Genomic DNA, 13078 nt, shown 5'->3' with positions numbered 1-13078 from the left:
AAATTGAAATAATTTTAGAATCTCGGTTCCCGCTAGATCCCCTAATATGGATTTTGAATAAACCGCCCCCTTTAAAATACAAACCATTTCTAAAATTATTTACCATAATGACGAACAGTGTTAAACTTCTAATAGCCAAAAATTGGAAAAGTAAAGACACCCCCCACAAATATATGTGGATATTAAAAACATCGGAATTAATAAGGTGGGAAGAAAATCACTACCTAAAACACGACACAATGCACATTTTTGCAGAAATAACCTCATTATGGGAACATTACATTACCACAATAAAGAAAAGGGGATATTCCAATAGGTATAACTATATGATTGGCATGGAACAGCATGGTACCAACGCTCCAACTAACGGATGTTTACCAATAATCCGTATCCGTTGAATGTATGTTTGCTCACTGTTATTAAAGGGACATAATACTCATATGCTAAATCACTTGAAACTGATGCAGTATAACTGTAAAAAGCTGACAGGAAAATATCACCTGAGCATCTCTATGTAAAAAAGGAAGATATTTTACCTCACAATCTCCTCAGCTCAGCAGAGTAAGTTCTGTGTAAAAAGTTATACTCAACTGCTCCCAGCTGCAGGTAAAAAAATTTAAAAAAATTAAGAAATGAACAGCAGCCAATCAGCATCAGCAGTGCTGAGGTCATGAACTTTTACTGTGATCTCATGAGATTTGACTTGACTCTCATGAGATTTCATTGTAAACTTCCTTTACCTGATTGGTGAAATAATATGAGAGTGCACGATGCTCATCCCTTCAGATGTCCCAGGACAGACACACTAAAATGCTGCTTAGAAATCCTTTACAATGGGAGGTGGCTACTGAGGAACTTTTGAGGTAAAATATCTTTCTTTTTTACATAGAGATGTTCAGGAGGTATTTTCTAGTCAGCTTTTTACAGCTATGCTGCATCACTTTCAAGTGTTTAAACATTTGGGTATTATGGCCCTTTAAGGTTGTTATTAATTTTATAGATTGTTTAATCTTCATATACATAGGATAACTCACAATCACATATGGCGGACATTCATATTTGATATGCGATGTGAGTAAGAGTTCCTTGTTTGGAGAAAAAAAATCAGCCTCTGTATACTCAAAAGGAGCTGTGTCTCCACTCCTTGTACACTGATTTTTACTGAAATAAAGCTGATTTGTAGACAAGTAGATCCATAATGGAAGCTACAACCATGTTACATACAGCAGCAGACTGAATATGACTGTGTTCAGCCAAAAGTGAACACAGCCTGGAATATAGCCCTTGAGCACTGGTTTTCAAATCTGTCCCCAAGCCTCCCTAACAGACCAGATTTAGAGGATATCTGAACTAGAGCACAGGTGAAATAATCAGCCGATTAGAAAACATGGTTACTAACGATAACTAACCTGCTCTCACCCAAGGTAATTCTGCAAATATGGCCTGTTAGGGAGACCTGAGGGCAGGTTTGAAAACCAGTACCCTTGAGTCATGCTTTGCAAGATATTTGACCTCTACCGGCCCTGAAAACTGCATCTAACTTTTAAAACTACATATTTTGGGAGACTGGAAGAGATGAAGTTACAAACTTTAAATTATTTACCTTTCGGGGTTTTTATGGCCTAGCGCCAAACAAAGATCAAAAATTAATCAGCTGTATAATATATGAATCCCTTAGAGATAGTAATAACTCACCTACAAGGGAGAAGTTACTCTCCAAAAGCTCCCGGTGAGAGTTGAACCAAGCATGCGCAAGACGGCTGTTTTTGTTCTTTCCAATTATATAGTTCATTATGTAAGCCAGCAGGCCAGTTACCATCAGGATCTCCATATAATAGCTCTCCCAGCTGTTCTGCAAGTGAGCAGGTACCTGTGGGACGTTAGAACAGAAATCACTGTGTTTGCATGTTACAATGACTTCATGACGAGAGCGAGTGGCACACTGTGTGACCGGGTATCATGGAGAATACATACGTCTACAATGGTGATGGGTTCTTTGTTCTTGTTGGGACTTCCAGTATCCAGTCTGTCCTCATAGCCTTCAAATTCTTCATCATCATATGGTTCATTATCAGTGTCCCCTTCCTGTTGGCAGAGAGGTGTGATTAGCTATACCTATGACCCAATAGTGAGTCACACACAGAGTGACAGGAGAGTGTGTCTCTCAATTCAAAAGTATAATTAAAGGGATTTTTTAAATACATATTTGCACTGCTTAAAAGGGACAAAGAGCAAATAGAAAATATAATAATGTGTAGGGGAATTTTATGAATGCACTATTGACTGCATATAGCAATATGTTTAACCCCTGCAAAGTGATTCAACTCACAGTTAAAAAGTCAGCTCCAGAAAAGCAGTGCACTACTGGGTTTAAGTTTTTTTGTACTTTACTATGCCTTTAACTGGTGTTCAATTGTTATTACTATTTTTCAGTGGCGTGTAGTGTGTCTGTATTTATGTCATATGCCACTGCTGACACACTGAGAAGGTGTAGTGTTTGAATACTCGTGCACGGCCCCCACAGGATGCTGAAAAACAGAGTTTTTACCAGAAGCATTTTTGCTAATGGAGTATAATGCAAACATGCTTCAATTTAAAATTAAAATGCACACAAGCACATTTCAATTTTGACCTTTCTATACCTTTAAGGACTAGGGGTTAAGAAAAGAAAAAAATTAGGGGAGGAGATAGAAGAGAGCCAAAAAGAAAGGTACTCCCTAATTAACAAAAAAAAAGAAAAGAAAAAGAAATCTACATTTAGAAAGTGGGAAAAGTTCCAAACTGAAAACTAAATAAGCTAAACAAAAAAACTCAGTAGCAAGAGGAGTACAGAGTTAGGAAACAGGGAATGATTACTCACAAGAGACTACGGGAAAAGGACAAGAAAATGCAGTGTGAGAAAAATAAAAGCATCTAATTTGGACTGGAGTGGTAGAGAAACAAATGGAAAGTAAATATGGGTGAGGGTAAAACTCTAGACACAGACAAAGTAAATCAGACACAAAATAAAAGATTACGCAATTACAAATAGTGCTTTGCTGCATGCTCCCTAACTAGGCCAAAAAGGAAAATAAGTAACATGCAAATCAAACAGCTGGAGTAGGCAATTTGAAGAATTTTTAAAACACAAATGACAGATTTTGCTTTTGGTCTGTCCAGGGAGCGTGCAACAAAACATGATTTTTACACATAAGCAATAGGTGTTTATGTCCCTTTAAGAAGCACTATAACTGCTTTTATCTGCCTTCAGTTACACACAGCTACCATGACCCACAGACATCTGCTCTGTCACCTGTCCTTCTGTATCTTCCTCAAATTCCTCTTGTCCTTCTAGTTCCACTGTGGCCTCATCTTCGTCTTCCTCAAGCTCCTCCTCCTCTGTTGGGTGCTGAAGGGGAGGACGCTGGGTGGCAGTGTCTTCTGGTGCATCCTCAAACTCTGCAAAGTCATTGTCATCATACTCAGTACCATCATCGCCATCATCAAACTCCTGGAACTTGGCAACGGAGGCTGATACCAACAGCAGGAGGAGGGCCACCAGGAGACGTGGGGAGGGCATTGTGATCAGAAAATAAACTACATGGGGAACAAAAAAAAAGAGCAAGCAAGGGACAAATTATTTGAAGGGAAACAGGAGAGACAGCAAAATTATATTCTATACAATTTGACCTAAGATGTGAATACCACCAATCATATCTCACACGTAGTATAAAAAGCCAGAAACACAACTGAGAATTCTCATTGTTCTGCTGTAATAATACATTTAATTTGTTGTGGAGAAATAGTTTGCTGATTACTAAACCAAGCTTCTCAGCCACTCATGATTTCTCATTTAAAAAAAAATGGGGAGTTAGGGATAGTTATAGTTTATACATTATAATAAATAATCATTTACAATATCACTTTAAAGTGAAAGGGAGAATTGCAAACATCAATGAATGCTTAAATCAGAAAAATTATGTTGCACAGTGATACCACATATTCCCCACCACCTATGGCATCTTAATAGACTGTACACAGTGAAAGATGAGACATTGGATTCCCTTATAAAATAGAGCAGCTGTCATAGCACTTAAAACAGGTTTATAAATCAGGCAGGAAAAGGTTAAAAGCTTTTTAACATGCAAGCACACAGTTGTAAGAAAAAACAAAAGTTCTCATTCTCCCTATGTGTTCAGCCATGCAAGGCAACAGACTTGTCACATCTCTGTGAATTGTGGCAAAAGCAAGGAAACAAATGTCTTCAATACTCACTTTTTACAAACGAACCAAGACAGACAAAGCCTAAACTGACATCCAACAATTTGAGAACTAGACACAATGCACTGATGATGCCCATGCATTGGTTTACTGTCAGGTTAAAGTAGGTATGTAGTTTTACTTTTAGAATACTGCCAAAAATATCCTCAAGTGGGACTTACAAATGGAAACAAAGGATTATATATATTTACTCCATGTTCTTTTTGCACATTATACCTACTAATGAAACTAAAGGGATTTAATGAAAATATTAAATATGTTTTAATAACCGTATCCCCCCAAACAAGGTCTGTAACATAGTAGAATAAAGTATATTATTTTTTTAGCAATCCTCAGTTAATTAGTACTGAACCTACATTTCACTTAATCAGCCAAGCAGGACCAAAAACCAAGGAAGCAGGGGAAGTTAGGCTTGCAGAGAGCAGGAGCTATCCAAGGTTTAAGTTATGTGCTGCAAGAATGTATATAGGAAAAAAAGAGGATACTTGTCCTCGAGCCCAGAAAATGGAAAGAATTAGCCTTTTTATCCCCAGAAAACATGTATCCTGAGTCTACATCACAAGAGGCTTGTACTACATCTCAATTCTGTTCCACTAACACACTGGATTCAAACAGACAAGCAAAAGAAGAAAGGAATACTGGAGCCAAATAGACAGTGCAGTCGAACATTTTATTCAGCAAGGAGACATCCAACAGATGGGTAAGGTAGAACTCTTGCTATCTGACGTGTTTCGCGCATGCACACATACGCTTCACCAGAAACACTTTTGTTGTGATTCCAATTTAAAGGCTAAAAGAATGTTGTAACCCTTCTGAACATTCAGGAGTCTTATAAGCATTAAAAGGGACAGTCTACTTGAAAATGTTTATTGTTTAAAAAGATAATCCCTTTTTTGCATAACCAACACTGTTATATTCATACAACTTTTACTTCTGTGATTACTTTGTATCTAAACCTCTGTAAATTGCCCCCTCATTTCAGTTCTTTTGACAGACTTGCAATTTAGCCAATCAGTGCTGACTCATAAATAACTCCACAACACACATGAACTAGTACTGTTTAACTGTGAAAAACTGTTAAAATGCCCTGAGATAAGAGGCAGCCTTCAATAGTTTAGAAATTAGTATATGAGCCTGCCTACCTAGGTTTATCTTTCAAAAAAGAATACAAAGATAACGTAAATTTGATGATAAAAGTAAATTGTTAAGTTGATTAAAATTGTATGCCCTATCTGAATCTTGAATTTTAACTTTACTGTCCCTTAAATAGTTGTCTGCCACTGGTCTAAATGTCCCAATTGTGTTCTCCCTGACAGACACAACAGGTGTTCTATACAGAGCATGCGCACTGAGAAGTAGCAATTTCTGACAAGGGAGCACAATCTGACAGAACACTAGCAGAAATAGCAATAATTACACTTCCAACCCACACACATAGGCCAAAACACGGCTACTCTCTACAATGCAATCTATAGGTCAACCGAAAAAAACAAAACATGGCTCGTTTTTTACTCAAACACCAGGTCGGGTACTGCAAGTAGCACTCACTCCTCGGTGTTGTAAGAATCGTACACTCGTCCTACTGGGTGTTGCGCTCTCTCTATACTTTAGTTTCAAAACGTCACATTTTCTCTCTCCTCATACTTTGATTCCCGTTCGGTATTTATCTCATGGCTACCCATTCCCTCTTGCACTGTAGATTATTTATATTTTCACTGTCTCATCCCTATACTTTAACCAGTCTCTGTATAATATTTTTAAGTATCTCACCCCTCTCAGTCCGTATGTCTCACTTCTTACTAGGCCCCACCGGAAATGATTCCCTGCTTGAACTTCAGCATAAAGGAAATGACGTCGATGTTGAAAACTTGATTGCAGGTTCGCGTCACTTCCAAGGGACACAGAGGGGTGTGTAGGATTATATAATATAAATGATATTCTTCTAGCAACAAGAAAAATAATTTTGATGTGGAATTGAGTGTCAGGGACAAGGAGAATATACAAATAGATAATATTTAGAGATCAGACATGATGTGTGTTAGAGATATAATTGTATGTGTGACGCTTGTTTATTTCCCCTAGTGTCTATTTTTCGTCTGAATGTCTGCGTTTCTGGTTCTTCAATGGTATTATTCTGCTTGCCGTAGGGCATATCTGCATTGCATGGTGTATATGTGCGGTGTTCGTGTATTGTGGTGCTGCCTACCTCTTGAGTACTATTATTCTAGTACCTGGCAGAGCACATCTAGTAAGCCAATAACAAAAAGGTAAATGTGTGTCGTCACCAATCGCTAGCTAGATCCCAGTAGTGCGCTGCTGCGCCTAATCCTACCTAGGTATGCTTTTTAACAAAGGATACCAAAGCCTCTTAAAATTGATCTGTCTGAATCATTAAAAGTGTATTTTTGACTAAAAACAGTTCAGTTGAAGACTTTTGAAGCATGTGCAATCATTTAGTGCTGAGCAGTGTGTGTGTGTTAAAGGGACATAAAACTCAATATTTTTCTTTCACGATTCAGATAGAACACATCATTTTAAACAACTTTCCAATTTACTCCTATTATCAAATGTTCTTTGTTTTCTTGTTATCTTTTGTTGAAAAAGCAGGAATGTATTTTTCAGGCGTGTCTGCAGCACTATATGGTAACAATGTTATACATTGGTAAGAGCACTAGATGACAACACATTTTCCTGTCATGTAAGTGCTCCAGACGTGCACGCTACGTATCTAGATATCTCTTCAACAAAGAATAACATGAGAACGGTGCAAATTTAATAGTAGAAGTAAATTGGAAACTTTTTTTTAAATTATATTCTCTATCTGAATCGTGAAAGAAAAATATTGAGTTTTATGTCCCTTTAACACACGCACACATTGCTCTGCACTAAATGATTGCATGTGCTTCAAAAGTCAACAACTGAACTGTTTTTAGTAAAAAATACACTTTTAATGATTCAGACAGATCAATTTTAAGAGATATCCTTTGGTATCCTTAGTTAAAAATTTTTACCTAGGTAGGATTAGGCGCCGCAGTGCACTACTGGGATCTAGCTAGTGATTGGTGACTACACACATTTACCTTTTTGTTATTGGCTTACTAGATGTGCTCTGTGAGGTACTAGTAGTGACTTGCTGCTCTGGGGCTGATTTTATCTATTTGTTTGTAGAATATGTTATTGCACTGTTGATTTTTATATTTCGTTAACTCTGTTTATTTCAGACAAAGCCATTATGTTGTTTATGGTTCAAGATATATATATATATATACAGTATATTCTCAATCAATCTAGAAAAAGTGCATAAAGAACCTCCTCATAGCATAATAAGTTTTAATACAAATAGCATACAATGTGATAAAAAAAAAAAAAACCTGAATGGCTACTCACTCTCCAGAACCTCAATCAAAAATGAGGTAAGGTAAGAGTTCAAAGTAAAGTCACTGACTGTGCAAAGGTAAATCAAGACTGCAGTCCTTGAATGTCCCAGTGTCCGGATTCCTTTACATCCGTACTGTTGTGACTTGGATCTTTCATGCTAGTAAAATAAAGCATATAAAAGACCATTCCAACCTTACCTCACATTGTTTAAAACATGTCAGTATTTCTAAATGCGCCGTGTTAATATCTTTGTTTATTTTTACTATAAAGTGGTCTTTTATGTGCTACATTTAGTTAAACAATGCAATAGGACACGCTGTAATAAGACAGCAAACCTGTGACTTTGTTTTTTAAACCTATGTAATTCTTTTTTTTTTTAACATTATTTACAGAATATCAGCATCACAAACGGTTAGAGGGACTTCATCGTTGTTATGATATTTTACCATTGGTTCTAATTATTTGCAGTGTGTGCTCTAGCTGAAGTACAAAGTGTGCCAACTGGTACAGAGTACTTATAATATTTGAGGACAAACGTGGTGAATTAACAAGCGTGGCATGAAAAATGTGTAAAGTTTAGCTTCTGCTGTTGTTTATCTCTAAATGTGGTCTGTGATGCCAATAGGACCAGTTTACACTGTCGGATACCAAGGTATTAACTCCTTCCTCCCAAAATCCAGCATACCAATTACAGCATATTTGTGTTTATTTGCACTGTACAAAAAATACTTTTATAATTATTTTACTTTGAAGTTACTGTTTTTCTACATGTACCTGGAGCCAATATTATTGCATATGCTTGACTTTTTTTTTTAAATTTATTTTATTTTTTTGTCTACAGATTCCTCAATTTATGGCATCTGAACCTTCACCCTACTACAAGAGGAACTCATGTCTTTTCTGGTATGTAAGCAATTCCTGGAAAGTTCTAGTAAAATTCCAGAATGTTTATAAAAGTCAGTTTAGATGCCCCATGCATTCTCCTAATGCATATTGTATTAAATGGCTTCTCTTCATTGTGTAGAGAAGAGTGACTTCATAGAACCACTTGTAGCACATTGACGTTGGTAAAAGGAAATATACACCATGCACAAGCCAAAGGATATAAATATATAGGTCCTTTAAAGTGATTGTAAAGTTTAATGAATAAGTGCCTGGTATCTAAAAATACTCTTAAAAACAGGGGCACTTTCATTCATTAAACTTAACAATAAAGCTTCTTTTTAAAATTACTTACCTTTGTTTTATGGAAAGCAGACCAGTGATCCTCCGCCCACAGTTCCTGCTGTAGTTAGCAGATCGATGATGAATCTGGCTTCCTCCAATCGTTGCGTGCCTCATGAGCTGGACGCCAAAGGGGGCATGCAAAGATTGGAGGAAGCCAGATTCGTCATCGATCTGCTTACTACAGCAGGAGCTGTGGGTGGAGGATCTGTTCTGCTTTCCATAAAACAAAGGTAAGTATTTTAAAAATCAGCTTCATTGTAAAGATTAATAAATAAAAGTGTCCTTGTTTTTAAGAGTATTTTTAGATACTGGGCAATTATTCATTAAACTTTACATTAACTTTAACTTCAATAGTTTTTATGGTCTCTGTAGATCATCATATGCAAGAGAGAAATAAAGAAACAGTGCAATATTATCACAATTTCTCTTAATTCACTTTTAAGGAATATTACATTCTTCTGAGCTGTGAACCCAGCTCTAAGTACTGAAAGCATGCTTTACAGATGTATCAGATGGCTTCAGGAACGTTGCTCCAAACATGTTTCTTTTCAAAATGACATTTATTAAAAAACCATTATTATACAATATGTATAAAAAGAAGGGAATACGTCACACAGTAGGGAAACAGTGATAAAATATTAACACTTCCAAGACCCCCCTAGAGCACTCCTGCTAGACTGCTATGAGTCCCGATTTGGGCTTGTTATGACTTCACTTCACCACACCTCCTTGTGCTGTGTGTATATTATTTTAGTTTTACTTCACTTTCTTTTTTTAGTTGGTAAAAAGAAGAGTTATTGGGCCCTACCTAATGTGACTGGCATGGAAAATGCATAATTAAATGAATCCTTTGTACTAGCATACAGTGTTTTCTCCAGGAACTATGTAATGGACACACCAAGCGTCTGATTTTACTGACCACCCGGCTAAATGTTAAGCTTATATTAAGCTAAAATGAGTGTATGTGTATATATATATATATATATATATATATATATATATATATATATATATATATATATATATATATATATATATATATATATTCGAGCAAGACATCAAAGTGGGAAGCAATTGCTAGCTTTGTGGGCTGAAGTGGTATAGTGCAACAATTGCTTATACCTTTTTAAAGTTGCATACAACTAATTATAAGGTCTGATCAACCTTATAACATCCTGTATTGTATTATACATCTAATTTTATTATTGTTGTTATTAACTGTTATGAATTGTTATTAATTGTTTTTTATATCGCTTCATCATATTGTTAAATTATTAACTTTAACACACTGTTTTTATTAAGCTTGAGATCAAGCTAATGTGGTAAACAATAAATGCTGACTACACTTTTTATATATTGATTACATTTTTATACATATATTAATCCTATTATTTTATTTTCACATCCCCCTGCCTGATTATTCATTAGGCGCTCCTTTAGCACACACTCATTACAACTAATGGTGCAGACCCTTTAAAAATTTATGTCTAGAAACATACAGTAAGAAAGTGGAAACAAAGTATACTTATTTCCATAAAACACAGGGACTTCAGCACTCTTTTTAGAGAATAGAATAATCAGCTCAAAAATTTAAAGTAAACAAAGTAACACTTTATTGGCAAATGCAATCAAGTCTCATGACACGATGTAGCCCCCAAGTCTGGGGATAAATAAGTGTGATAACTCAGTATGTAGTATAGGCTAGATGTAGAGAAAAAAGCCTCTTGATCAATCTTTACAAATATCAAAGTAAAGTATAAAACTAAACCTGACCGGTCAGAGTGTATATACCCCAGTGCCAAGAGATACATTAAGATCAAATTACAGCTGATCAATGGAATGTATTTCGATAAACCACACCCAGCTGCACACAGAACCTTCACTAACCGTTGTGGAGGTATATCCTGGGCAGTTCGCAATAAAGGGATCTAGGTTATCGACAATATATAGCAAGTCAACGCATATACAATTTATTAAAATAACACATGAGAGTGGGTTAATCACAAACCATGCATAAGGCCAAGCATAGAAAATTGTTATACAGAAATTAGGATCGAATAGTAGGATGCACAACTACACCCAACTGCTACCAGAACGCCTGAATAGTACGTACAAGAGGTATACCCTGGGCAGATGTCCATAAAGGGGATCTAGGTTGTGCAAACAAGTATTCAACACCAAACAAAAACTGACAGGGAGGCAGTAAACAGAGAGCCCCAACATACACATATAGTAGAATTGTGTTAGTACAAAAGCCAGCAACGGATGCAATGAGTATTTCAAGTCCATGCAACACAGACCCTTTAAATTAGTATCATTCCATGTGGAGCATATAAGCCTCTGTGGCATTTAGTAATATTGCGGTTTAGTGTTTCACGTACAGTCTAAGAAGACATCTCCAGGGATTGACTGCTGTAAAGCTGGTAATCAGTGTGTTAAAAGCTGATGCTTGGTGCAGGCATAAACAAAAAAGTCAAGTGATGTGTAACTTCCACATACTACACCTTCTTCGGTAGCTGTTATGACGATAAGATCCTGCTTGGACACCCACAACTTTTCCAAGTTCCTACTAGGGAAGTGACTTGCTCCAATTCCGCTGCGATTTCACAGCAGATTCAAGTAGTGCTGAAGTCGGTACTCCGGAACACCTGTTAGGTCAGCTGATGCCGACGCCGGTTTCACCCCCTCGTCATTAGTGAGACGGGCTTCATCAGGGCGGATATTGTTGGTTAAAAGAATTTGCCTTTTATAGCATTTTGAATAGTATGCCCCTACTGACAGGTGAATTATGCTGCATCTGCCTTCTAGCTGTTGTCTATTTGTTTATACATACGTCAAGGTATAACATGATCAATACATATCTTAAAGACACATTGCCAATGGGAAACCAGTGCAAAAAATATAATGTAACAAATGCAATAACATATCTACAACTTCTTTGTTCAAGAGGCTTTTCTAACGACATTTAAATATTGTAAGCCTGTAAATAGCTGGCATAGTCCAAAGAATATCTAGATATGCCCAAAATTCTAATAGTGATTAGAAATAACTGGAAAGAGAGTACTCTTCTATTAGAGTTAGGCTAGTACCGTTATTTTAAAGAAAACAAGCCATATCAAGCTTGTCATTAAGGCCATTAGGGAACTGTGTATCCAACGTAAATATCCATCTGCATTCTTTTCTAAGGAGTGTTTTATCACTGTCCCCACCCCTACCATTTGTTATACCTCTATCTATGCCAATTACCCTAAGAGAGTCAGGACTACAGTTATGAAATTTCTAAAAGTGTTAAGCAACATTGCTTTTCTGATTTTAGTTTTTTATATCATCTGTGTTCAGTAATGCGGTCTTTGATTGCTCGTTTGGTTTTGCCCACATAGAAAATGGGACATAAACATGACAACAGGTAGACCACCCCTTCAGTGTTGCAATTTACAAAATGTTGCAACTTTCATCATTAAGTTTCCCAAAATTGGGATTACTTTCAAAGTTATTCACACGTTTCAACGACTCATCTAACTTTACAATAGTTTTATCAAGTCTTTCTTGATTATGTTTGACCATTTTTTCCATGAGGTTTATAGAGCAGTCAGAAAGACTGGAATTCCAGTCTTCCATAAACTCTTCTCCTCCTTCATCTTCTCTAAGGTTGGTACCCGGATCAAGTCTCAACCTTAGACCCCTAGGGATTATTTTATTTTTAATATAATTCTGAAGGCTTGATGTCTCAGCCCTAAGTTTCACTTGCTTAACTAGTAGTTTTTTTTAATATTCTTTAAATGCTCCATAGATATTAATTGGAGTATTATCTTTGTCCTGACTCTCTTCCAGATTGGACATAGACAGGGTAGCAGTTAATTCTGCTTCCCAGTTCTCATCAGATAGTGTGAAAGCCATCCTCGGGGTAGTATACAAGTGTCACAAGAATCAAAAGACCACTAGGGAGACCTTGGGTATAGGGCATAAGTCCTAAATAAACAAGGTATGTTAATAGTAATTCGAGCAGGACATCAAAGTGGGAAGCAATTGCTAGCTTTGTGGGCTGAAGTGGTATAGTGCAACAATTGCTTATACCTTTTTAAAGTTGCATACAACTAATGGTGCAGACCCTTTAAAAATGTATGTCTAGAAACATACAGTAAGAAAGTGGAAACAAAGTATACTTATTTCCATAAAACACAGGGACTTCAGCACTCTTTTTAGAGAATAGAAT

General features: G+C 36.5%; 2 protein-coding genes across 8 annotated transcripts in view; one reads left to right on the top strand and one right to left on the bottom strand.

Annotated features, from left to right (window-relative positions):
• The window catches only part of CCDC47 (coiled-coil domain containing 47), a 40364-nt gene extending 34208 nt beyond the window's left edge, over window positions 1-6156 (bottom strand). The window contains exons 1-4 of the mRNA XM_053699620.1: window positions 6031-6156; window positions 3293-3576; window positions 1975-2085; window positions 1696-1870 (exon numbers count right to left, since the gene is read on the bottom strand). Coding sequence (XP_053555595.1) covers window positions 1696-1870; window positions 1975-2085; window positions 3293-3559 — 553 coding nt within the window. The 5' untranslated portion in view covers window positions 3560-3576; window positions 6031-6156. The remainder of the gene's footprint in view (window positions 1-1695; window positions 1871-1974; window positions 2086-3292; window positions 3577-6030) is intronic.
• STRADA (STE20 related adaptor alpha) overlaps window positions 6091-13078 on the top strand; it is a 155582-nt gene continuing 148594 nt past the window's right edge. For 2 of the 7 annotated variants that reach the window (XM_053699621.1, XM_053699625.1), the window contains exons 1-2: window positions 6091-6168; window positions 8480-8541. In XM_053699621.1, the coding sequence (XP_053555596.1) occupies window positions 8530-8541 (12 nt within the window). In that variant the 5' untranslated portion in view covers window positions 6091-6168; window positions 8480-8529. Of the gene's footprint in view, window positions 6169-8083; window positions 8291-8479; window positions 8542-13078 lie in introns of those variants that run through there. The other 5 variants (XM_053699623.1, XM_053699626.1, XM_053699627.1 and 2 more) reach the window with 4 other exon arrangements.

This window comes from Bombina bombina, chromosome 1, assembly GCF_027579735.1.
Source record: "Bombina bombina isolate aBomBom1 chromosome 1, aBomBom1.pri, whole genome shotgun sequence".
NCBI lineage: Eukaryota > Metazoa > Chordata > Amphibia > Anura > Bombinatoridae > Bombina > Bombina bombina.
This window is presented reverse-complemented; position numbering and strand designations above follow the sequence as displayed.